General features: G+C 38.8%; 1 protein-coding gene across 1 annotated transcript in view; it reads left to right on the top strand.

The window, feature by feature from the left end:
- DIAPH3 (diaphanous related formin 3) overlaps positions 1-26,745 on the top strand; it is a 504,443-nt gene that overhangs the window by 206,968 nt on the left and 270,730 nt on the right. The window contains exon 18 of the mRNA XM_073325081.2: positions 24,719-24,814. Within this exon, the coding sequence (XP_073181182.2) occupies positions 24,719-24,814 (96 nt within the window). The remainder of the gene's footprint in view (positions 1-24,718; positions 24,815-26,745) is intronic.

Genomic DNA, 26,745 nt, shown 5'->3' with positions numbered 1-26,745 from the left:
AACACACACGCGACTTCTCCCCCAATGTCTAAAATATTTAAATAAATAGCATTTTATTATTTAACAGTGTGATTAAAACTGCAATTAATCACAACTGTTTTATTAATCTGTTGATTAATTTTTTAATCATTGGACCGCCCTGTTTTTAATCATTGTTTGCATTTGTACTTTTTAGTTGTTTTTCCAAAGAAAGGTTGAATTTCATTGTTATAACCATTAAACGTGGATTTGCAGCTAAATGTAGCCTTTGCACTAAGTTTGCTTTTTTGTTAATCGGGGGGAATGTGCTATATCTATACAAACATATTTATGCAATTATTTAGCTTTACATAAATTTATTCAGATTCTCTATCACTTAGAAAATGGTGAATGATTCATTTCTTATTTAATAGATGATTAATTTCTGATTTGTGTCAAGCTCTATTTGGATGGAAATTAAAATTCAATTAAAATGCCCAAAGCAGCATTTTGAGATGATTTTTATTAAATAAAATATGTTAAATCTGTTGGACACAAAAGAAAAGCTTATGAAGAGTTCATCAAAACATATTCTGCATTTAAAATTGATTTATTAAACAAAAAAATGTAGTTAGTGATCTGAATTGTTTGTTTCAAGTCTGTATTGATTGTTTGTCTCTTTTCCTTCAGGCTTTCAGAATTTGTAGATTTCATTGTCTCACACCTAACTTTTATTCATAGATTGGAAGAGAAATCTTCCTGCTTTTTCTGTTCCTGTTGGTTTCTGAACTTTGGCTTTGGCTACACTAGAGAGCTTACAGCGACACAGCTACATTGGCGCAACTACGGCACTGTAAGCTCTCCAGTGTCGCTGCTCTAAGCTGATGGGAGAGAGACCTCCCGTCGGCTTAATTACTCCGGCCCCTGCGAGCGGTGATAGCTATGTCAATGGGAAAACTTCTCCCACTTACATAGTGCTGTCCATGCCAGCTCTTAAATCAGCATAAGTTCTTCTTTGAGTGTTTGCTTATGTCGATTCCATTCTAGGTGTTTGCATGCCTATGTGCACGGTCATCTGAGATTTTTGCTTCAGCGGTATCCATAGGGCCCGCTTGGTGCCCTCTGGAATGCCACGCTCATGCTGCAGTATATCAGGCACTGCTAGCCCCGCAGTGTGAGATGATACAGCGCTCCCCACCCCAGTGCGCAAATCCCTGGAGCTGCAGCCCAGATCCTCTGGGGCTCACCCCGGTCCCCGGCACCGTGATCACGGTCACCGCCAGCCAGGCATAGTTCACCTAAAGATCGACATTGGTCTCCATATTACTGGCACCACTTGCCCTCCTGCCAGTCGGCCTCTTATTGACATTTCCCATCATCTTCCACGTGGGAATGCTCCCCGTCCACGCTCCGGTTTCCCAGGCGCCACTGCCATTCACCCTGGTACCGACACTGCTATCCTGCTCCAGTTACCAGTTTCTGACAGCAACCGTTACAGGCACACCCAGGCATCAACAGCTCCTCCGTGAGCACCAGAAGGGAACTCCTCTGGTATGGGGAGCTGGTTTAGCCCCTCACCCAGGTCCCACTGGCAAGATTGGGGCCTCAAGGACACATCAACTTTGACGGTGCAGCAGTGGCATCAAGGCTAGTGGCCAACCCAGTGGCCTTATTGGGATACATGGGGAATGCTGGTCATGGCAGTGCCCCCCTACCAATGCTCAGCAGCTGCTGCCTCAGAGCAACAGCAGGCGGCACCAGTGGCATCAACTGCACTGGGCTCGTGTGTGCAGATCACTCTGAGGTCGTGGTTGAGGAAGAGGTCTCCACCCCTAAACCTCCCTCCCCAGTGGTGGACAAATAGACGCTTGGTATTCTCCAGATAAGCTCCTGAAAAAGGAAAAATTGGGAGGAAGTGGCAGAGAAGGGGATTTAGTCCACTAACAAGAAAATGTACTATGATTTATCCTCCCAAAAGCTGAGGCAACTCTCATGCCTGGTTAAAGAGACAAGCTTTTAAATAATATAATAATATAATAATAAAAGCGAAAGCACCTCAACAGCCTTTTATGCATTTGCTGCCTACACGTCTTGTGCTGGAGCCATGCATGCCTTGGCACAGTCCCTATTTCCCACTGTTGACATTCAAGATCAGAAGATCCTCTAGGCTGGGAGCCTTCTTTAAATAAATTAAAAAAAAAATCTTTTAAAACACACTTTTAAAAAAGTAAGGAGGCCTTGTAGCTTAAAAGGATAAAAATAGATCCTTCTCTGGTCTTGGTACTCCTTCGGTCCAGCTAAGAGTTACAGGAGGGATGCCCGCCTAGCTGATTGAATACACCAAATGGCATGAGAAGCAGAGAAGATACTGCAGGAAAACCCTCTGCAGCTTTCAAGTGAGTGTGAGTAAAGGTTGACACTTTATGGTATGATTCTTCATATGGGGGAAAGTGGCAGGACATTTTGAAGTTTTTGATCAATACTGTATCAGAAGAATTTATTTTATGCAGAGATATACAGTCCGGCTTAGAATTAAATGCAGCTCCTAAATCAAAGTTATATTCATCCTTCTCTTTCTATAACTGATTAAATCACCAGAAAATCAAGACCACAATATATTATCTACTTCAAATTGGTGTAACTGATCGCCCAAAGAACAAAGCTAAGGGCTCTGCTCCATCTTCCTATTGCCCAACCATTCAAAAAATGGAAGAAAAAAGACTCATCTGGAACCTGAGATTCCTATGGAAGCCCCAGTTCAGGGTGGAGACTCTAAATTCCAACATAGTAGAAATTTTCAAAAATTTGTTTTTTATCATTAATTGATCTGAAAAACAAGTTATGTACACATTATAACACCCCACCCGGAGGATATATCTTAGCTTCACCTGAAACAGAAAACAGTACTGATATGCTGCTTTACTGTTTGGCCTGCATCTTTCAGAATGTTTTCCAAAGTGTTAATGAAGATGTTTTCCTTGGTCAAAAAAGGTTTCATATATACCCATGCTACGATGACCTGATCATAGCATGTACTTCCTCAAAGAGGCCTGTAAAAACAGCAGTTGCACAGCCCAGATTCTTTTAAGGAACAACATGAATTTCTTAACACCATGAATAGCCAAACAGAGTCAATATTACTTTTGGGAGTGTCATAGAAATCAACTTCCATGGGAGTTTATTTCTCTCAGAGTACAGGATTTAGAAGCTGTTCACAAGAAAACAGCATTTGTTTTCTAGTAGTATCTATCAGAACTCTGATATTTTGGGTAAGAATAGGTGTTTTTTGCACCAACAGTGTTGAGAGTGAGATTCCACATGCCTTCTCCAGAAGCTTCTTAATTTCTTGAGCTTGCAGGACTCATAATCCCTATCCTCCCTTGCCTTGCCTTGCCTTGTAAGGGGTACTCTGAAGGTCACTGTAAGGTAGAGGGTCACTTTAAGGCAGGGAAGATCAGTTGTGGAAAAGTTTCATCCAAAGTTAATGGAAGAGGAGATTTCCAACACAGTATCAGTTGGTGTTAGTTCAGAGAAATTATATTGACCCTAAGAGCTATATAACGCCTGTCCTGATTATCAAATATGTACTGCTGATGTCTTAGAGCACCTGAGCAATGGCTTTTATCATCAAGCAGGGAGGTATCCGATCCTCATCCTGGCTATGTGTGTCTAATCTTCTCTGTTCCTGGGTGAAGAGAGAGAACAAAATATGTATTCTTAAATAATACACATGAAGAAGAAGAATACAGGATAGCAGCTGATTAAGAAAGCAAAGGATAAATCCAAAAGAGTGGAGAATACAGCTCAGGTCTCCCAGCAGAGAGTCTGGCCTTGAGTTGCCTGCCTGTCAATGGGGACCTGTTCACATCAAGAACACTACATAAACTAAACTTTTATTCCTGTTGAAGAGATTAATAGGTTATAGTTATGATTGTGTACTTTCTACCATGGCCAAAAGCACGACTTTTCTTTCTGTTCTCTAGGACGATGACAATAATAAGAAAGAAGACATGAGTCAGTGGCTTCATATTGTCCAGAGAGGTCCCGGTTCTTGTCCAATTCATGTGGTAATTGTCACTCAATTAAGCCTCTTCTAAAGAAGGACATGCTCCCAAGAACAAAGTTCTGCACCCAAACCCAGAAAAATTAAATCTAACACAAAACTTTAACTATACCAATTAAAATAGTCAGCGAGCATGTGGATGATTGCCTTCTCATTCACACACAAGATTTACAACACTTCTCAAATCTGCCGCAGTGAGGAGAACTCCCTCCTGGGGTCCAAATCTCTTAATAAATGCTCCAAGTATCTTTTTATCCCTTATCAGAAGTGTGCATAGATTTCCCCCTGCCCCTTCCTTTGAAGGTTGTCATCCTGGTTGCAATCTTTTAATAAAGGATAATTTTGGAAGTTTAAGCTCTTATTGGGGCCCAGAATTGCCCCTCTCAAGAGGATAAAATTGCGATAAGAGTTAACAAAGCTTATATTCCCCAAATTAACCTGGTTCCTAGAAATTTTTATTTTCCATCTTTTTAACTTTTTGCTTTTTCTCTCTCTCAGCCTGAGTCACTCACACCTACCCATCCACCTCTGACATACTCACGATGTTATGAGAGATCTAAAATTCAACACTGAATGTAGTTTCTAGCTCTTGGTCTATAACCCTCACCATAAATTAAAAAATAAAAGATGCAGGTGTTGCTAAGGCTTCAGTAACCAGATAGATACTAATTGGGACATTTCAGAAGCTTTCAAGGGTAGAAGTCTTTCTCTCCCTATGGTTATGCTCATTCATTCAAAGCCATGGAAATCGCATGGCCTGAAGGATCATATTCAGTGTACAAAAAGAGATTTAGGGTTGCCACCTGGTCATGTTTTTCACATCTGCACTAATTTTTTCAAATTAAATAGGCGAGCCTCCTCAGGCTGTACTGTGTGGGGACGGAATCGGTATATTATGCTCATCCAATAACTGACACTTTTTTTAAAAAAAGTGAGAAACGTTTATCTTCTTATTCTTCCTTTGTTTTGCTCCCTGGTGACACACTTCTATTGCACATCTTATTATAACGGATCTCCATGGACTTTTCCTGCAGAAAAGAACTGGAAAATTGTATCTTGACTGAAAATTTCCTTTCTTCTAGTGGGTTATTATCCTTACTGCTATGAAAAGTGACAGGATGTTTAATGCCACAAGTTGTTTTACATCTAATGGGGGAGAGAGTACCTCCGTCAGGACAATGCTATGGTATGGGTGCAATGCTGACTAAGAAGGAAGGATGCTGCCTATTTAATCATTGCTAACGCTTTCTGCAAGCACCTGTTTTCTATTGAGATGTTTATCAAGCAACTACAGACCAGGTCCAACCCTGTTTAGCTTATGACATTTGTGGAAAATTGCAGCACCAAGGGGCTGTTGCTCATTAACATAGTTATAAGGTGTTATGTAGTCCAAAAGATGAAGCAAAAATGGCAACGGAAGAGGTTCTGTTTTTATTACCATATATGTGCAGAACACATGAGGACTCTGGATTTTCTACATAGATCTGTGCACCCTGTTAGAGCTTTTGTTAAGAAGTCTTTTATGGCAGGTTTTAGTCTACACAGCTAATGAAACGTAACTTTAGCGCCCTCGTGGCCAAGCTGGAGGCTGCTCTGTAGGCAGCTCTGGCCAAGAGACAGCACACACAGGAATGCAGCAGGAAAAATCTCTTCCACCCCACCTGTTTCAAACCTGTTTCAACCCCCCCCAGAGTGAACACACACACACACAGAGGAAAAGTACAATGGCTATAACAAAGGGAGATATTTATTTACAGAGGGATGAGAGGAGAAAAACAACAAGGGGAAGTATAGGGGGAGCAGTAGAACAGGGTTGCATTCAAACCAAGGCCCCACAGGCCCAGTGGTAGCACAGTCTGAAAGGGCAGACACTGAGAAATGTCTACACACAGAGTCTGGGAGTTCTGAGTAAAGTTTCAGTTTACTGGTGAGTTTTGGGTGCTCCTGGTCATCTTCAGTGCCAGTGAACTTTTCCCAACAAACCCCACCAGTGCCCTCTTCTGCCTCTCTTTACAAAGCCACACAGAGTGACCACCTCCCCACTTAACTAGCTAGCAGCCTCCCTCCTTATTTTTAGTGCAGAGTCACAAGCCCCAGTACTCTCAGCCCCATGCAGCTCTGGGCAGCAGTGATACTGGGTCCAGCTCCGTCCTGTCCTCGAGCGATTCCTCCCTGGCACAGTGCTCATCCTGGCTCCTGTCCTGGGGTGTCCCCGATTGGCCGTCCTGTCCTTCCTAGGCTTCGGGCAGGTATTTTGCTGCTTTACTTTGTCCAGGGCCTCCTGGCTGCACCCCTTCTTGCTCAGGAGCTCCAGAGCCCCACCCCGAGTTTTCCTTCTTTTTCTCACTGCTCCCCCTCCCCCCCAGGAAAAAGATTTAAAAGCGCCATGCTCTCTAAACCCCAAAGGGGTTACAGAAATAAGAATGGGATAATGTGACACACAGAATTAGTATAAAAATAGTGTTCCGCAGCCATGGATATTAGGTAACAAGATTTAAAATTTAGTAACACCAGTAGTCTTGTAAAATTTGGTGAATGATGGGGTTAAAAAGATGGAGAAAAGTTGCTTTTAAATGAAAATATTAGGAAAACGAACTAAACAGTGGACATGTGGTAAAGCTATCAATTTTTTTTCTATCCTTCAGTGAAAAAAACATGTCAATATGTTGAACAAAGACAGAAAATACTACTATTTAATTATTCTGTATTTTATGTCCATTTTAGCGATAACTCTGAGAAACTTGAATTGTGAACGTTTTCTGCCACTAATCTTCAGTGATGCACTATATACATTTGTGTCTTCCAGTTGATGAGCTCATGCTTTAGATAAGCAGCATATTGTGTTGTATAATTGTAATGTGTACTGTGTATTTGGAGTTCTTTCTTAGAAGCTGTTGTCATCTTTATGCACTTTTATATGCACTTCCAGAAGGTACAGAATGATAAGCTGATGCAGTGTTTTATAGTTAATTGATTTAACATTTAGTTCATTATTCTTTACCATACAATCCAGGCTATATTACAATCAGGAAAGATTATGCTGCAATTATGCTGAAAGTTTCACAAATAAACAGGCAATTAAATAAAAATTATGGCAGTTCTCTTTATTAATCAAATTAATATTTTTGATCAATATGGTAATTGAATTACATTTCTAACACTTGTATAAGATTCTAACAGTTACTATATAGGACTTGAAATAGTGTTTTTCACTTTCGCCTATGGAAAAAATTTAATTTTTGGGGGGAGGCAATAAGTATATTTTTGTCTAGTATTTCTCTTGTTTCAAGTCGAGTTAAATCTTTAATTTTCCTGACCAAAGGAGCTCCAAAACATGTTGATGACAGGCTCTCCCTTTTTTCTGTTAATAAAGATAGGTGCTTCCATATAAAAGACGTATTTTAAAATTAACCTTTTGCTTTAAGTAAAATATTTTTTTTCTGAAATAGTGTGACTATGAATTAAATATCCATTTAAATAGCATTTGCCAATCTGTGTTTTCCCATCTATTCCATGAAGTAAATGGAATTTTATTTTTATTTACATTTTCCCCCCTAGCGGGAGGTGGCTTTTTGGGCATGTAAGTGTCTGATAGTGCGTGTCTGCATGTACACATAACATAAGCACGCCCACCTACATCAGAGCGGAAAGCAGCTGACAGTTTCCTTTCCATCTGCCTATGTTTCTGGCCATTCAGAAAAGCCTGCCCAGTATCTTTTTCATTTGGAGATTGTTGAGAACTCTTAGACAAAGAGGACTAGATCCAATAGTTTGTGTTGTCTTATGTGCTTATTCTAGGATTGTCTCACCTTCTCTAGCCCATTTTCCTTCTGGATACTATTTTTTGGGACACAAATTGGTATTTGATATCATTATTTTTTTTCTGTATACATATTCATGCTAGCTGATTTACTAAAATGCATGTTTATTCTTTGCATTCTTTGATTTACTAATCCTGGGAAGCAGATGGTCAAATCTATACCCAACCACTCAGTTTTTCTCTTCTTTACTTTAGGAGCGTGATGGGTATCTTCCATTCATCAAAGACCTTATTGGCCAAATGAGGGTGGTATGTAAATAACTCTTGTAGCATTTCATTGTCCAGGACATTATCTTGCTTCCCCCCCACCACCACCACACCCCCCCGGTTGGGGGGGTCAGCTCCTTCTTTCCATGATCCCTTGCTGATACATCCGCCTTCTGGCATGCCAGGAGTATCTTCCTCTCTGCTTCTAGTGTATTGTCATTTTAGGTTCTTGCAATATGGAATGTGCTGCCTTCCAGTTATCTAGAAATTCCCCTGTCATATTCCAAGAATCATTGGTATCTTAACAGTAGTGAATATGGTTCCATAACTTGTGACTGACAGGTGTGCTTTTCTTTCAACTTTGAGAATACATCAGGAACAAACAGTCTCAGATTTTCAGTGAATGGAGTTTGCATCTATACTCTTTACAGTAAGGGAGCCCTGATGGTCCTTATGCAATAGATACATTCCCTGCTTACAGTTGATTCTTCATAGCATTGGCAATTTGTTCCTAATCCAAATACAGGAATTGTTTAAAACTGTCTTTTGAACCTGCTGGAGAGGTGGGGAATATTACTTTAACTTATCCAGGATGGGCCCTTTTGACCAGTGTGTCTCAACCTTTCAGACTACTTTACCCCTTTTAGGAGTCTGATTTGTCTTGCGTGCCCCCAAGTTTCACCTTACTTAAAAACTACTTACTTACAAAATCAGGCATACAAATATAAAGGTGTCACAGCACACTATTACAGAAAAATTGCTTATTCTCACTTTTACCATATAATTTAAAAAAATCAATTGGAATATAAATCTACTTACATTTCAAGTATATAGCATATAGAGCAGTATAAAGAAGTCATTGTCTGTATGAAATTTTAGTTTGTACTGACTTTGCTAGTGCTTTTTATGTAGCCTGTTGTAAAAGTAGGCCAATATCAGAGTTGACGTACCCCTGAAAGACCTCTGTGTACCACTGGTTGAGAACCACTGCTTTAGACAGTTGATTTATGTTGTTTGGAGCCTACCAATATGCACCTGCCAAAGGTCCTGTCCCCTCTTATTTAACAGTGTGTCTGTTACTAAGGAGTTCCCTTACACATTGAGAAATCCTTGCTAGTGTTAATAGATGGGGACACTGACCTTCAACTACCATATCAATTAAACTTTGATCTGCTGCTTTCTCCTGACTGTCTCAAGAAAAAATCATTAGTTTTTTGTGTGATTATCTACATGTATTCCACTCCTGGTGCAGATGTGCACCATACAGTGGAGATCAGACTCTTTTTTGTGGCCAGTAATGTCCATTGGCCCATGCTTTCACATTTCGTGCCCTTGCGTTGTACCCCAATCGTTTCCCTCTCCTGCCCCCCCCCCCATGATGGCATAAAAGGGTGGAGCAGGGCCAGCTGCCTCTCAGTTCCTTCTGACCTCTGGTAGCTGAGATGGAATCTCTGTAGTGTCCTTACTCTATTGCTCTAATCTAGCTTGCTAAAATTCTGGTTATGGTTTTACTTAAGAATAGTTTTGATACCATTTTTTGTTAGCTGTGTAGTTTAGGTTAACTATTTGTCACTTTTCTGTTACCCAGTGCCAGGTCTTCAATCTTCATGTGGAACAAAAATCCCCCAGTATTAAGTATAGTCTCATATGCAAGATAGCTATACCCTTTAATGATGGCTACTCAAAATAATTTTGTTTAGGTGAGGGAGCACATCATGAGCAAATGCTCTGTTTTTTGTTCATTTTCAAAACTGACTCAGAAAGGAAGAGAATCTCTCTTAAAAGTATTTTTCTTGGATAATGGTATGAGATCTGCTTCTGATCTGGGTACACAAGACCCACATGGATCAGAGCAGTCCTCTTTCAAGAGTGTCCCAACTGCTGCCTGCTTCCAGGCTCCTGCTTCTTTGTTTTACTCCATGCAGTTCCTGTTCCCTAATCCTCATCTGACAGGAGTTAGGACTCATTGCTCCTCCTCAAGAAAGCATACGACTAGGCCACTATTGAAGGATCTTCTAAGAAAAAGGGGAAGAGTTATTGTCACATAGGCTAATCTACAGGTGGCACAAGCTTTTAACATAGTCCCTCTGGCTACCCTAAAATAATCTGATAACTGCTCTTATGTACTGACTAAAGACCAGATAATCATGGTTGCTTACATCAATGCACCAGCACTGCCTTTAGGGCTTTCAGTGCATATAGAGGTATTTTGTGAATCAGTACCAGCTTCATCAGGACTGATGTTGGCACCATCTACTGTGACACTGAAGCTTTCTAAATTAACATAATCAGTATCAGTTCTATCTGGATCAAGCTTCAACAGTACTTGTAGGATTTGACAGTGTCCAAATTTCCCAAGTCTGCCTTATTATCTTTAGCAGTTAGAATTCTTGTGATGGTACTGAGCTCTTCCAGACTGCAGGCACTGAGTATCTACTTGTACCAATGAGGGAGGTCAATAAAGAAATCTCAAGGACTCCTACTTCATCTACACCACCTCTCCAGGATGAGTATTTTTCTCCTCATCAGCCTCAGACTAATGTATGGAGGGTTTCTTCCAGTTAATCTCCAGTCTACAATATCTCTGACAGAGACAGGGTAGGTGAGATAATATCTTTTATTGGGCCAATTTATGTGGTGGAAGGAACAAGCTTTCAAGCTACACAGAGCTCTTCTTCAGGTCTGGGGAAGAAAGTGGAGTGTCTGAGCTGAATAAAAGTTGGGACAGATTGTTAAGCAGAAGGAGTAATGCATGTTGAATGTGGTCACTTGAAATAAAGTGAGCAGATGGGGGTTAGATTGCTATGCAAAAGGAGTTGAAGTGGTCGGCAGTGTGGTGTGTTACAGATTATTGTAATGAGCCATAAAACCAGTGTCCCTATTAAGTCCATGGTTCTTGGTATCTAGCAGAATTATGAATTTAAGTTCCGAGATTCACGTTTTGAAGGTGGTGTTCAGGTTTCCTTTGACAAGACTTTTTATTGAAAGACCCAATAGAGTGATTGCTTTGTGAAAATTGTTCGCCTATGGGTGATATGGTGTTTGTCTTTCATCATTTTTCTATGAGAATTCATTTGAGAGTGTAGTGATTGTCAGTCTGATTTCATCCAAATGGTGGTGGTTAGGGCATTTGATTAATTGGATAAGGTACACAGCATGTTGTGATAAGACGCATGAATCTTGAAAGTTGTGTTGTGCTGGGTATTGATCAGTGGAGCTGATCTGCAGATTTTACATCTGTTCTGGTAGAGCCTGGTGCTGCTTTGAGTTGGTGGGTCCTGCTCTGTGTTGGGCTTGGTCTAATGATGAGGTTGGGGGGTTGTTTGAAGGCCAGAAGAGGGGCTCCGTGGGGCTCTCATCACATTAGAAGACCATCCTCCACTACCCACTTCAGAGTTGGATCATCCTGTCCTGTACAGTGAGTTCAAAGCTGTCTGACTAGGCTGTAGTTCAGTTCACTTCATCTTATCCAGATGACTGATACATTTACAGACCTACTCAGAATAATGAGTGAAACATTAGCGATTCCGAGAGGTGGAACACAAAAAACACACAAGTTATTAGACATTTTGCATACCACATTACGAGAGACTGGCTGTGCCAGTTGTTGAAAGTCTTTAAAACTGCCATAGCTATTGTGCCACTCAAGAGTGTCTGTATGGGGTGTATGGAACAACAGAGATCTCCTCCAAAAAGAAAAGGCGCGTGAGTGACTAAACATGTTAGGGAGAATGGCAAAGGAGTAGCTCTATCTTCAGCCAAGGATTGCCAACTATCAGGCACACCTCTCCAAATATGATTATTTCTGTTTTCTTGTTGTTTCTGACTTTGTGAACAAATTACTGTGGGAATTTAGGGAGGAGTTAGGTGATCGCTGAAGTATAGTTAGTGTTTCAAGCCTTATTGCAGTCTGCAATAGATGCTTCAGACACTGCCTCAAGATCGCTGGCAATTGCGGTGATGATGAAGTGGGCGTCATGGCTGCAATCTGCAGGAATTCCCCAGGAGGCTCAGAACACAGGTGAAGTTCTTCCTTTTTAGGGTTGAGACCTTTTTAACTTTAAAATGGGATGACACTTTTTACTCATGGAAAGATTCTCAGACCACATTTAAGATCACTAATAGTATATGCTCCACATAAAAAAGGAAACAGTCGATGCATCAGACCTACGCCAGACAAGCTCTGTAATCTTCATATTACTAGATGTACTGAAGACTTGCATACCCAACAAAGAAAAAACAATGCTTCCATAAAGGAAGACCCTTAGCCTCTTCAAGTACTGCATCGGATACTCCCATTACCTTCCTATTTTATCTCTCTCAGAGCCATAGAAAGAATTCCTCTTCAATACAGGGTTGGAGAAAATTTTATTTCTAAAATTTTCATGGGCAACCTTAATTCTGGCATTTCCCCACTTGTGAATGCTTACTTCACAACCTTAACATTCTTCTAACATAAGGGGTTTTGGGTATATACTTTTCTATTTAAAAACAAACAAACCTGAAAGATCAGGAACTTTGCCACATGAAATCATTAATTTGATTACACAATCACAATCATAAATGATTATGAATAGACATTATGAATGACAACAAATAATTGTTGATTGGGCCAGGGAAAGAAAGTGAGAATGATACGATAGCCTGATTGTTCAAAAACTCACGTAGGATGTGGAGACTCAAGTTCAAGTCCCTGCTCTAATAGATAAATATTTATAAAAAGTGGAAGAGCTTCACTAAGAGATATTGAGAGAGACACAGCCCAGAGGTCCTGTGATATGGGAGAGCCAAATTCAATTTCCTTCTCCACATCAGGCAGAGTAAGGAATTGAATCTGGGTCTCCAACAACTTTGCTAAGTGCTCTAACCAGTGGGGTGTGAGAGAGTGCTGCAGGAGCATGGCAACTAAGGCCAAAAAGCTTCCTCCCCCCACCCCCACCCTCGAATTAAGTGCATTAAGAAATTCATGAATAATTTTGGGTCAGATAAAACTGCATTTTTTGGCAAATAAACTATTTGTCTGAAAAATTTCTCCCTGCTGTAGACATGATACGGCTTTTGCCATTGGTTTGCTGAACATGAGAGGAATGTTGAAAATCTTGGTGTCTATTCTTGACTGCGCAGGAGAGTTACACGGGTTGAAACATTTATTCTGAAAGGTGATCTGGCAAAGCCAAATTCTTTATTTAGCAACTTTATCTTCCCTAGATCCCATGCATCCTAAGCCCTTGGGTTCAGCACCACTCTGAATCCTCTCACCCTCCCCTGGCAAGAAGGGAATGAAGGTATACATGATGGGTACTCAGTCTTTGAAGACTTAAGATGTACCCTTCTTCCTTCAGGCTGATAAGGTCCACTAGCCATCTCTTGGGTCTTTTTTGTTGATGTTGATCTCTAGGAGCTGGTCCCTTTGAGTCTTTAATGTGTATGGGCGGAAAACATAAATTGCAATGAAATCACGATCTCTTCTCTAACACTCTTACTTGGATTTTTAAATTGTTTACACTTACAGCTTTTAAACTGCTATACTTACTCCTTATTAATGTAGAAGCAGGCATCTAGGGTACTACAAAGAAGGTGATAAAATTCTACTAATCTCGCCCCAAGGGAAAATCACAGTTCAAAAACTGGCCTTCTGGTAAGATCCACAGGAGGTTCAAACTGTACCTCTGTTATGGGACAAGGTAGTAAGAACGATTAGGACAGCAAGCAGAGGAGGGGGAGCATGAGAGAGACCATCAGTTTCCTCTTGCCCTGCCCCTACCCCTACTCCCAACAGTCTGGCTGCCCTTTTCTCCCTCCCCACCTATCTGTCTTGTCCCCTTCTCATGTCTCAATGTGTGCTCTTGGGGGGAGGGGCAAGCTCCGGAACAGCAGAATAGAGCCTGATGCTCCTTCTCCTGTCCCCCTCCTTCAAGGAACACAGTTTTTCCACTGCATGCATCCGATGAAGTGAGCTGTAGCTCATGAAAGCTTATGCTCAAATATATTTGTTAGTCTTAAGGTGCCACAAGTACTCCTTTTCTTTTTGCGAATACAGACTAACACGCCTGCTACTCTGAAGCCAGTTTTTTTCCTGTCCTCTGCCATGCCTGACTGAACATTCACTGCTTGGGAGGGAGGAATCATTTGTCCCTATTTTAGTTAATTTTCTGCCTGACACACACTCGGAGTGAATTTCACTTCCCATTTAAAAGTATTTAGGTTATGGTTAGCTGTATAGTTTATCTAATATGTTTGTTTAATAATATCTTTCTGGAGCTCATGAATGGGATATTTAAGGTGAGAGGTGAGTTATTGGTACTATCCTAACTTTAAATGTCAGACAACTATTTTCTGTACTTGGATCACAGGGAAGTCATTAGTGGTTTTCCATATTGTTGAAGTGGTTGCCAGATTTCTCCCACATTGTGGTGCAAGAATGAAACAAAACAAAAAAAGTGGGCTGCTGTTACTTTTTTCTTTTCTAAAATATGTTTAAAATAATAAAAGCCTTATGTTTTTGTAATGAATTTATTCTGTATTAGTGTAATATGATTGTTCCCATCCTTGTAATTGAGACAGGGTTATTATGGAAGCAAACTACAATCCTATCATCGTGTCTCTGTGACTAACTTTACACATCATCTTACACAGTTATTTTGATCTCTTGATCTCAGGATTTAATCATCAGATCTGAACCATCTCTGTTTCTATATCTACTGCTTTCCTCTGCTGTATTGTTATAGCTTGTTTAAAAATAAATTAAAAAATAAAATACAGTAAAATATAATTAAACACTTTATTTTTAGTTGTCATAAATCCAGTAAAAAACACAGAAAACATTTGTTTTTTTTAGTTTTTAACCTAGAGCCCCAAATAAAGAGAAGCTGCATTTTAAGTATACTATATTGTCAGGCATTCTTGTCTAATTTTTAATGGTTTCACTTTCAGAGAAGAAGTGAAGAGTAGGATAAGTGCAATATTTTTATAAAACAAACAAACTTATTTTTGTCTTAGCTCTCACTCCATTCCCTTATCCCACAACACCACTTTGCATATCATCAGCAAGTCAGCAGGATCCTGCAGCAGCACCTGGCAACAACAACTACTTCTTGAAAGAAAGCAATACCTGAAGTGAGTGAGAATTTGTCTCTCCTAATTAATCTAGCACAGAGTGGGATCAGAAACACCAAAAGATCCCTGTAGTGTGGCTCCCACTCACCACTAGTGCGCCTCCTTGTGCAGCTGGGAAAGTAGCTCTCATGGCATAAGGTGCCCCTTTCTGGTCCCTACTCTTTCTGTGATAGTCTCTCTTTGGGTAACTTGGCTGGCCAGGTCTCCATTTAGTACACTCCTTCTTGGGTTATGAAGTCCAACAGGACCACTGTCCAAATGCCTTCTCCAAACAGTATTCAGCCCCAGCTTCGGACTCTGTGCCACAAGACCAGGGGCTGGCAGGAGAACAGAACACTGCCCACTATACCGGCTTCCAGCCCAGGGACACTTTAACTAGCCATCCAGATCTGCTTGGTCCCCTTCCTTTTTCTGTTTCCTTGGGCTCCTTCCTATCCAGCCTCTCTCTTCCTTGTCTGTTATTGGGTTTACCATGGGAGCCTACTCTGCTTCTGTTGGCTACTCCACCCCTTCCTAGCCTTTTTCTAGGCTCCTTACTCCTTGCCCAGAGATTACTTTCCCCAGGATCTTCCCCTGTTCTCGATGACCTCCTTCATCTCAGGGAGTGACTGCAGCCTCCACCTCTTTTCAGTCTCCTGGTTTTATAGTGCTGTCCCAGTCGTTCCCCAGCTGGGCTTCACTCTTAATTAACCGCCGCTCTCCCTATTTAGGTAATGACAGATAACCTAATTAGCCTCTCAAGTCCTTGTTAACCCTATCAGAGTTGGTATGGGGTGCATCACACTCCCCAAAGAAACGGGCATTTTTGATAGTGGAGGAGAGTGGAATGGAGCTTTACAGGGATTTTAAAAATGGTGGGTCTGTTACAGATTGCATAGGAAAGAAGAGAAGCTGTGGTAGCCTGCCCCAGATGCACCTAGTGCTGTTCAGTTTTGAAGTAGCCACAGCCTATTGTCTTAATCTGATTTTAGTTTCTCTTTGTTCCTTTTGAAGGCCCATTGTAGTGCCCTGTAAACATGTATAGCATATGTATTTTAGAGAGAGAGCACATATGAAAGATACTGTTACTTACACTTTTTTTAAAAATGGGGGATTAGGGTAGTAACCCCAATGTACTTAGACTGTAAACGATTTGAGGAGGGGACTGTGGTGGTTGTTGTTTTGTTCTGTGTGTGTTCAGCACCTCGCACAGTGGTCCATGACTGTGGCTCCTAGAGGATACAATAACATGAATAATCGATGATAACATATTGTCTTGGTCTGTCTGTTGTGAGTTTGAGTTTAGAATTTGATTAATAGTTACAGCGAGAAAGAAGTCCTTAGAAATACAACTATATTTCATGAAGAAGTGTTCACAATGTAATTTGCCATAATCATGATCCGATACTCATTTGAGTGGGTATGTAGATCAGTCATCTAGTTCTGTGAGCAGCCATTTCCTATTTCTTAGAAGTTGTTAAGTAAGCCCATAGGCGAGGTGAAACTGATACCCAAAATGAGAAACTGTCATTTTTTGTACAGACCCGAAACACTGCAACATGACTGACTACAGATTTTACTGTTTAAGTTAATTTCAAACCTTAATGTGGTGTTTATTGGTCAAAGCTGCCAAATGGCAATATAATGAAATATTTTTATTAGTTTTGATGGGCAAGTATTTCTTTCAGAAAAGACTAAGCTTCTTAGCATGTCTTTTTAAAATGGCGAATACCAACATTTTGCACTATACTAACATGAAATGTTTTTACATCACATATTCGTATGTGTCAAAAATCACACAGGTAATTTATAATAAATTTCAATGGAAAATATAGAAAACTGTTGATCAGCTCAGTTTCTCACTGAAGGTTATGCACCAGTAGTAGTAGATTGTGTGCCCATTGTTTGTATTGCTTAGTGGATAGATATAAATATATGTGAATTTCTAATGTAATGCTTTTCCATTTGTAAGCTTTTGTACATAAAACCTAGCATCTAGTATGCCTGATAGAAGGTTTTAATTTGTAATTGCTCATGCATGCAATACTAGTCTTTGACATATTCAAGAGACTAGCTTTTTAAATTGCTATCTTTGAGTTAAACCACCTAGGGCATGGCAGGTCAAACATCTAATAGCTATTGTTTTAGACTATGCAGACTGTAAAAGACAATACTGCATAGGTTTATACTCAGTCTAAATTTTTATGCTCTGAAACATGAGGAATAAAAGCATACTTTATAAAACCGTAAAACTTAGATCCTACTGCATCCATCCAATGATAGTGTATTTGGTGAAAGGTGATATTGATGAAAATATATGCTTCTTGGTCACTAAGTAGATAGAAATGGTTATGAATAATAGCAATAAATGAAAAATTACCACACTAAGAAACTTTAAAAGTAACCTGTGCCTTAGATTTTGTTACAGTCTAGAAATGAGTCATTATTCGAATCTCAAGAGTCAGGAATTTACTGGAGGGAGTAAAAGTTATACTGTCATAAATAGCCCATTTTAAAATTACAGTAATTCATAAACTAAAACCTTAATTTGTCAATTATTAAGAAATCCAAACTGTACCCAGAGAGCTGTAACTTGTATTTTTCTCATAAATTAAAGATTACCGTATATACTCGTTCATAAGCCGAATATTTTTGGTAAAAGAGTGATGCACCAAAGAGCAGGGGTCGGGTTATAAACGGGTCTACACCAAAATTTGATTATTTTAAATTTTATGAAATCATTGAATTGAATGTCTAATGCATTGTCGTTTTGTTTACCTGGAGTGTCTGCATGCATTGAGCCCCTCAGTTCCCTGTGGCCGCGGTTTGCCGTTCCCAGCCAGTGGGAAGTGGCGCCACTTCCCGCAGCTCCCATTGGCTGGGAACAGCAAACCATGGCCACTGGGAGCTGAGGGGCTCCGTGCCTGTGAATGCTCCAGGTAAACAAAATGTCCCGACCTGCCAGTCTTACCCTGACAGGCCAGGAGCCAAAGTTTGCCAACCCCTGAAATATAGGGTCAGCTTATTAAAGAGTCATACAGTTTTTACTATTTTTACCTATCCATCTTGGAGGGTCAGTTTATAAATGAACGGGCTAATGAACGAGTATATACGGTAATCTGTCTTCTGAATATGAATCTCAGCTAAACCATAACTAAGGAGATTCTGTGAAGTACATATTAAATACTACGGAGGAGACCTAGCATCTCTTACATCAAGAGCCTTCTTAAATGTCCTCATTTAGAACAACATGTGAGCATGTGCTTAATTCTAAGCATATACTGAAGCTCTGTTGGCCTAAAAGAGCTTTAGTGCTATCCTGAATTCAGTTGTTCTCCTAATCAGAGTCAAAGACTAATAGTTTTTGAGTTAATTTGAAGATATTATTTATATGTGTGCAATTGGAAAATATGCTCATTAATTCTTTTATAAATATTTTTGTCAGGGCGTACGCCTTTAATTATAATAATAGTGATCAATCTAACTTGTTTTATGTTGGGGTCAATTAACGTCTGATAATATAAAATGTTTAATGTTTATCCATAAAAATGTAGTAATAAATAATTTTATTAATTTGTTATAAGTAATAATTTGATAAAGTAGTGACCACCTCCCATTGCCTTTCACAGTTTGAAAATCCCAGCCTAAACGTTTAAAAAGAGTATCTACAGTGTTTGCTTGATTTTTTTTTTGTATATTCCATCCACGTGTGAGGAAGATTGGAATACAATATAGTTTGAAAATGGGTCTGTCCAGCACTCTGTATTATTATTCAGGTATATTTATATAACACCTAAACTGTGCTAGATACTTTAGATACAAAAGTTCCCAACTCCAAAGTGTTTATAATTTAGAGAGAAAAAGGAACATATCAGGAATGGGGGTGGGGGGAGGAAAATAATATAACAAAGTAATTGGTTGCTCTTTGGCATATGTCTTGTAAATTCCACAACTTTTGTAATGTGTTTTTAAATTTATATGTTCATTGTCTCCTTCTCTCTGTCTTTGCAGTAGTCAAGGTATCTTAATTCACATGTTCATCCTTCGCTACCCAATGTAAAAAAAGTGTTCTGTTCTCTGTCTTCTTTCTGTTCTGCTTTCTACTCACTCAGAATAGACAGGACTTCAGGGAGGAACTTGGGGAGGCAGGCAATGAGACAGGCTTAAGTATCTGGAGGCAGGGGAAGGATTTTCATTGAAAAATGCAAGGTGTGACCAGGTACCAGAGATGGCCACATTGAGAATGCCACACTCAGGGCAAGAAATGAGGCAGACAATCCCCAAAGCTGGTGGCTTACTCTATAATTAGATTTACCAAGCCAGTAACAAAAGAGCTTCTGCAGTACCACCAGAAGTCAAACACAGACCCCTTTAGGCATTCCAGCCCTTGGTTTCCATCCAGGCAACCCAATTTAATATAGTGAGAGGTTATTGAAAACCCATTTCACCATATGTGAGGTCTTTCTAAACCCAAAGAATCAGACACATGTCCCCAGATCAATATGAATCTCAGATTTTGACTGAAAAATCATGCTGTCAGCCAATCCTTAGTAAACTAACTAAAGATTTAATAATATAAGAAAAGAAGAAAGTTACAAATATTTAATAGATCATATATAGACAAATGATAGCAAAGTCCTTATGTCAGGTTTGTAACAGTGTTGGAATAGACTGCTGTCTTGTAAAGTCTCTCTGGTAACTTCCAAAAGATTGGGAGTTCCTCAGTCTATAATTCAAGAGGCTCTTTTTTGTTGTAAAGGAGTCCAGAGAATTAGAGCAGATAAGAGGCAACTTGGAGAGGTTTCAGGTGCCTTTTTATGTCCTCTGCCAGGTGCATGGAAAATTACTTGCCCAAGATGGAGTCCAGGGTCACATGAGCATATCACATGCCCTCACATGTTTTGCCAAATCACAGAGGGTGGCCACTGGCTCCTTACTGTCTGAGGCATCCTCAGGAAGAGCTAGCAGGGGTGGGATGAGTTTCTTCAATGTCCTGTTCTGAGAGCTGTGTCTCCTTGATGGGCCATCAATACATAGCTGTCTAGCCCTGATGTAAATTCTATCTGGTGGGTGTCACCCAGGAGTACAATTCAGGTTTAAGGTACAAGTACATAGCTAATATTTATAACTTCAAATACAAAGATGATACATGCATATAAGCAGGATAATCATATTTACCAAATCATAGTTTTTCCATTGACGCCTTACATGATATACTTTGCATAAGATTTATGGAAACTGTGTAACAGTGGTGGTAACAGTGATATAAATGATCACCTTTCGTATACACAGCATCATACAAGGTTTTTCATTGTGAAATAAAAGTAATATGTATCCTTTGCTTCCTTCTGCTGGCATTAAAAAGGATGTGAGTGGAATTCCCTTGAAGAATTATCCTGTAAGTTCACAGTAGTTTAATTGTTTGTATGTATGTATGTATATGTATGTATAGTATAGTATAAATACATAGTTCCAAGTTCCTTTTTGACATTTTTGCTTTTAGACTATTTTTTTGCTCTTTATTAAAGTAAATATTTTCCCCCAAGGATATGTCATATTGTATATTGCTATAAATTCATTCATGTAAATTTTTTTGTATGAAATTCCAGAGGGAATTGGCTAGATTATTTCCAGTCTTTATTTTTGATTTACAGACTCATTAAAAAAATTTTTTTTTGACTGCTGACTTTCTGCTGGTCGTTGTTTAGTCATTCTACACCTGTGGTAAATATTTTTTACCAGCAGATGGAGGCAGGAAACACAAACACATTTGTTGTTCCTCTATTAGAGCTATTTACCCAAACAATCCAATTCAAGAGACTGACTATGTAATAAAGACTGCACAAAATAGTGATTGAACCAATAAAAAAATAAATGTGAAAATGAAGGAGGCTGCACATAGACTGGCAAGCCAGTGTCATACTGGCTCATTTTTCCAAAATAGTCATGTACCATTGTGCTGTTTTCTTCCAGTGCCATGTCTGTAATACATGACTGTTCAGAAGTGTAGCTACACAATCATAAATGCTACCTGAAATGTGGCATTCTCATCTGTTCTATTAATTGTTTAATGCACATGACAGTGTACATGTTGTGTCTAAAGTAATGGACTGATTACAATCAGTCCATTACAACTGGAATCTCTGTTGTGACTCTTGGGAGACAGTCATTTGCTTGCAAAATGTAATACCTTTATTGCAGTAGAGGAAAGCGATAATTCCTGATGAAACAACAGTGGTGATTGTTTTTGCATCTTTTCCTGATCAGGAAAGATGTATGAAGTGCTATTGTGTTAATAATAAATAGTGTTTTTTTTTTCAGAAGAAATAATTTGTTGATTAGGGCTGAATTTATTTCTTTAGGCTTTCCTTCCACTGGTTAAAAAGTGACTAAATGATTTAGGAGTCTAAGTCAGTTTAGAAGTTATTTTTATTTGTGAAAATAAGGTTTTGTGAAAAAAGCAAAACCAATTTGTATTTTATTGCTATAGTGATGTAAAAGCTTTTCTACCTTCTGAGGATTTAAAAAAAAAAGAACTGGGAAGTTCTTCCCAGTAGTAAGGAAGCTGCATCTGATAAGGTTATCTGATGCTTTGTTACCAAATTTTTTGAAGAGAAGTGCCCACAATTATTTAATTGTTTAGTGTAACTTTTTATGCCACTGCCATTAAAGTGTTTTTTAATTATTTATTACTTCTATTATGGCAGTGCACAGAAGCTCCACCTAGGATTGTGGACCCATTTTGATTGGTGACATACATATACACAAAGAGCTTACCGTCTAGACAGAAAAAATTGGAGCGGGGTGTGGGTGTGTGTGGGGGAAGACTTTTAGAGATGAAGAATTAATCACTCCCATCATAGTTTGTTCTTGTAATAGATCACTCTCTCTGCTAAAAATGTGCACCTTATTTCTAAATTGAATTTGTTTAGTATGTTTCCAGCCACAGGGTCTTGTTTATGCCTTTCTAATAAAGAACCCTTTAATATCTAGTGTTTTCTCCCCATGCAAGTGCTTATACTCGGGGAGAAGTGTATTAAGATCACCTCTTGATCTTTTTTATAAGCTAAACAGGTTGAGCTCTTTGAGTATCTTGCTGTAAGGCAGGTTTTTTTCCAGTACTTGAATAATTTTTGTGACTCTTCTCTGCACCTTCTTCAATTTTTCAACATCCTTTTAAAAATATAGACAACAGAATTGTATAAAGTATTGTAGTATCAGACTCAGTATGGCCATATACAGAAGTAAAATCACCTCTCCTACTTCTACTCTTTAATCAAGTTTATATGCCCAGGGATTGTATTAGCCGTTTCCCCAATAGGATTGTGCTGGGAGCTCATCTTCAGTTGTCTGTATATTACGACCCCTAAATTGTTTTTAAAGTCACTGCTTTTCCAGTATACAGGCTCCCCTTCTATAGATATGGCCTGCATTTTTTGTTCCTGGATGTGACCTTGCATCTATCTGCATTAAAATACATTGTTTGAATGGGCCCAGCACACCAAGTGATTCAGATCACCATGTATTGTTGCCCTATCTTCATTATCATTTATTTTTGTGTCTTCTAAAAGATTTATTAACCATTATTTGTATTTACTTCCAGGTGATTGATAAAACGTTGTATCATGTTGTGTTTAGAACCAGTCTCTGGGGAACCTCATTAAAGCCCATCCCCATCTGATCATGAGTCTCCACCGACAACTACTTTTTTGAGATGTCATTGTAACTTGCAACTTTTGTGATGAAAGTGATAAATGGAAAACATCATGTTCTACATTTTAATTATTTGTGGTGTTAATTTTATTATCGTGAAAGTGCTGTTTATGGATCCATGGTTAAGGCTGAGCTGAGTTCCCTCCTTAAAGCAGAGATTCAATTACTTTATTGTATATAAAGAATACAACATATCCCCATCAAAGTACAGCACATTCTCTTTTTTGTGTCTCAAGTAATTTTCTAAGAATTAACAATGAAACTGGTTTATTAATTTGAAATATAATTAATTAAAATGTGCATTCTTTAAGAACTTAGCACCCAGCATCAGGCATGTTTTGTTTTGTTTTGTTTCAAATTATTTTAATACAACAGTAGAAATACTTCAAGCTTTTCATATAGTTCATCTCTCAGAAATATTTCAGGTGGGATACAGTTGGAAACTCATTTTTGAAGGATTAATGGCAATTTTTAAATCACTTTTAACTGTTAGTCTTGAAAGTACATAGTCTGCAAAAGAGGAGTTATCAATTATTCACTTTCAAACTGGGAGGATGTTAGTGGTTTTCCACAAAGGTCTCTCCTGGGTCTGATACTAGTAAGTATTTTCAATAATATCTTGATAATCTTCATAATAAGAGTGGCGATTGTGCTTATAAAAATTGTGGATGACAGCAAGGTAGGTGTGGTTGCAAGGACATTGGAGGATGGGATTAGAATTCAAAAGGACCTCGATAAATTGAAGAATTGGTTTGAAATCAACACTATGAAATTCAGAGAAAAAATGTGAAGTATGTTGCTCAAGACTCACAAGTTAAATCTGCAAAAACAAAATGGAGAATAACTGACTAGGCAACAATATGATGCTGTTACAAAAAAGGCTAATATCATTCTGGGGTTTATTAGCAGGAGTGTTGTATATGAGGCATTATGTCCCACTCTTCGCAGAACTGACGAAGCCTCAGTATGAGCGTCATGTTCAGTTTTAGGCAGGACGTTTTAAGGAAGATGTGGACAAATTGGAGAGAATCTAATGATAACTCTAGAAAACCTGTTAGATGAACAAAGGTCTAAAAACTGGGCATGTTTAGTCTTGAGAAAAGAAGATTGGGTGGAGAGGAATCTAATAACAGTCTTTCAATATGTTACGGGCTGTCATAAAGAGGACTATGATCTATAGGCATTGACACTGTGGGCTGGAGCATCCACAGAAAAAAAAATTAGTGGGTGCTTAGCGCCCACCTCCCTCCCTTTCCCCCATGCTTTCTGTCTGCCATTGGCCTCCCTGATCAACTCTTTCCCCTCCCTCCATAGCACCTCCTGCCTGCCATGTTCAGCTCTTCTGTGGCATGCAGGAGGTGCTGGGAGGAGTGTGGATAGGGTGCTCTTGGCGGAGGGGGCGGAACTGGATGGGAAAAGGTGGAGCAGAGGCAGGGTGGGGGCTTGAGGGAAGGGGTCGGGTGGGGCCTGGGGTGGAGTGCAGGGTTGAGCACCCCAGGGCCCAGAAAGCCGGTGCCTGTGTTATGATCAATTGTTCTTCATGTCCACTGAAGCTAGGACAAGACGTGATTAACTTAATCTGAGATGCCCATTTTTGAAGGAGGAAAGGGAAATAATTAAAACCTATCAACCATATCCCAACCTAATATGTTGAAAAGGCTGCTGTCTTCCTTGGTCCCACTGAAGAAAACACAAGAGTAATAATTGCAAAACAAAATAAACCTGGAAGTTCATTCCTCAATTGCACTTTCTTTCTCATAGTGAATTGTCTATGGTTTGACTTGGAGAGCTTTTTCCATTCAGGAATTTTGTTCCCTACATTTGATACTGTGAATAAATGTTTGTTTTCTTTACTTTTATAGTAAAAAAGGAGGAGGAAGATTTTGAAGAAAAGAAATCCGTTAAGAAACGAATCAAAGAACTAAAAGTCTTAGACCCGAAGATTGCACAGAACCTCTGTAAGCAATTTTGATGATAACCAAAACTTTTAAAATTATGTGTGCAGAACTTGTTGGGTGTCTTGTGTTGATATTTTATTCAAATGACGATTTTTTTAATAATCAGTCTAAAATTCAAGCTAATTTCAATTAATACATTTTCAATGTGTGTGTTTATTGAGAATAATACAAATCATCCATACTCATGCTTTGGGCACCATCATTTATTTAAAAATATAATACCAAAAATGTATTTTGGTTCGCTCTCCCTGCAGTCTGTCTCAATAGTCAACAAATTCAGACTATTCGTGATAAAGGGATGGGAGAGTAATTCAGAGTTCAGGTCCCCTGATGAAGTATATCCTGCCAGTTTCCTTCTTTTGGTTTATATCAAGAGAGGGGGATCTAGCATTAATAGAGTTAATTGCAGCTGTCACAACGTAGCATGAGGAGAAAGCGAGTGTGTGGTACATCTGTATCCCCATGTTATGGTTGTGTGAAGCTTATAATTAGGACTAATGGGACTTAGAAAGGGAACTTAGGTTGAATACAAAGGAAATAGTCTCAGGAGATTTCTCAGGAATAGATTTGTAAAGTGGAAGACCTGTCACTTAAAATATCTAAGCTGCACTAGATAAAATATTAGAAAATAAATTGTAAAGAACAAATGGTCAGTGGCAAGAAGCCAGAGCTGTGGTGGTTTGATCTTCTAATTTATTTAATTCTGTGGTGCAAATAAACGCTATCGGACCCATCTTTTTGCTCAGACATTCCCTCAACAAAGAGAGCCTTTAAATGGCTGGTTATATTTTCTTCATAATCCTTATCCAGCAATCAGCTTTCAGAAACTTGATATGTTTGGCAGAATGTTGTCCTAATATGAACTTGATAAAATTAAATATAGTCAGTGTTACCAGGCTGACCTGGTATAAGAATCTGTTTTTAATTGTGTATGCCTTTTCAAAACTTGAATTGTTGGGATGAATTTTCCGTGCTGGGTGTCAGCCTCAGACAAAATTTTGGAACACTTCAGCCCAAATTTTCTGTGGTCTATCAGAGCTTTGAATCATAGGTACATATAGTAGGGCTGTCAAACAATTAAGAAAATAGTTGTGATTAATTGCATTTTTAATTGCACTGATGAACAATAATAGAATACTAAGTCAAATTTATTATAAATATTTTTGGATGTTAGTCTACATTCTGAAATATATTGATTTCAGTTATAACACAGAATACAAAGTGTGCAGTGCTCATTTTATATTTTTATTACAGATATTTGCACTGTAAAACATGAATATTTTTCAATTCACCTCATACAAAGTACTGTAATTTGTAATTTATATGTAAAAGTATTGTAATTGTGCAATTTCTTTATTGTGAAAGTTCCACTTACAAATTTAGAGTTATTATTTTTACACAACTGCACTCCAAAACTAAATAATTTATAACTGTAGAGTTTACAAGTTTAAGCATGAAAGGGCATATGACTATTTAGCATATCTGGCACATAAATACCTTGCAACGCTGGCTACAACGGTGCCATGCAAATATCTGTTGTCACTTTCAAGTGACATTGTAAATAAGAAGCAGGCAACATTATCTCCCGTAAATGTAAACACGCTTGTTTGTCTTAGCGATTGGCTGAACAAGAAGTAGGATTGAGTGGACTTGTATGAGGTGAGTTGAAAAATACAATTGTTTTATCTTTTTTACAGTGCAAATATTTGTAATAAAAATATGCCTAGTACAGTACACTTTGTATTCTGTGTTGTAATCAAAATCAATATATTTGAAAATGTAGAAAAACATTCACAAATATTTATAATAAATTTAAGTTGGTATTTTGTTATTGTTTAACTGTGCAATTAAAACTGCAATTAATCGTAACTAGTTTTTTAACCTAGTTAATTTGTTTTGTGTTAGTTGCATTCATTAACTGCAATTAATTG

This window comes from Lepidochelys kempii, chromosome 1 (genome assembly GCF_965140285.1).
Source record: "Lepidochelys kempii isolate rLepKem1 chromosome 1, rLepKem1.hap1, whole genome shotgun sequence".
In the NCBI taxonomy this organism is placed as follows: domain Eukaryota; kingdom Metazoa; phylum Chordata; order Testudines; family Cheloniidae; genus Lepidochelys; species Lepidochelys kempii.
Note: the sequence above shows the minus strand (reverse complement) of the source record. Positions and strands in the feature narration are given on the sequence as shown.